Here is a 202-nt window from a genome sequence, read left to right on the forward strand (position 1 = left end):
CGCCCCAGTCCGATGCTCTTATGTCCGTTTCTCCCCCAGGACCCTCATTCAGGTTGCCCCAGCAGGAGCAGCTCCTCCCTGTCCTTCCACAGCACTCCTCCACCCCTGCCCATGCTGCAGCAGAGTCCTGCCTCGCTACCCCTGCCCGGGGTGCAGCAGGTGAATGGCCTGGCCAGGGTGGCAGGCAGCGGGCTGGGGGGTG

General features: G+C 67.3%; 1 protein-coding gene across 1 annotated transcript in view; it reads left to right on the forward strand.

Moving 5' to 3' along the window:
* The window catches only part of LOC104404610 (protein AF-17-like), a gene marked incomplete at its 5' end in the record, with an annotated part of 4,651 nt that overhangs the window by 1,242 nt on the left and 3,207 nt on the right, over positions 1–202 (forward strand). The window contains 1 exon segment of the mRNA XM_010013073.1: positions 40–201. Within this exon segment, the coding sequence (XP_010011375.1) occupies positions 40–201 (162 nt within the window).

Source organism: Nestor notabilis, unplaced genomic scaffold, assembly GCF_000696875.1.
Source record: "Nestor notabilis isolate BGI_N333 unplaced genomic scaffold, ASM69687v1 scaffold23274, whole genome shotgun sequence".
In the NCBI taxonomy this organism is placed as follows: Eukaryota; Metazoa; Chordata; class Aves; order Psittaciformes; family Psittacidae; genus Nestor; species Nestor notabilis.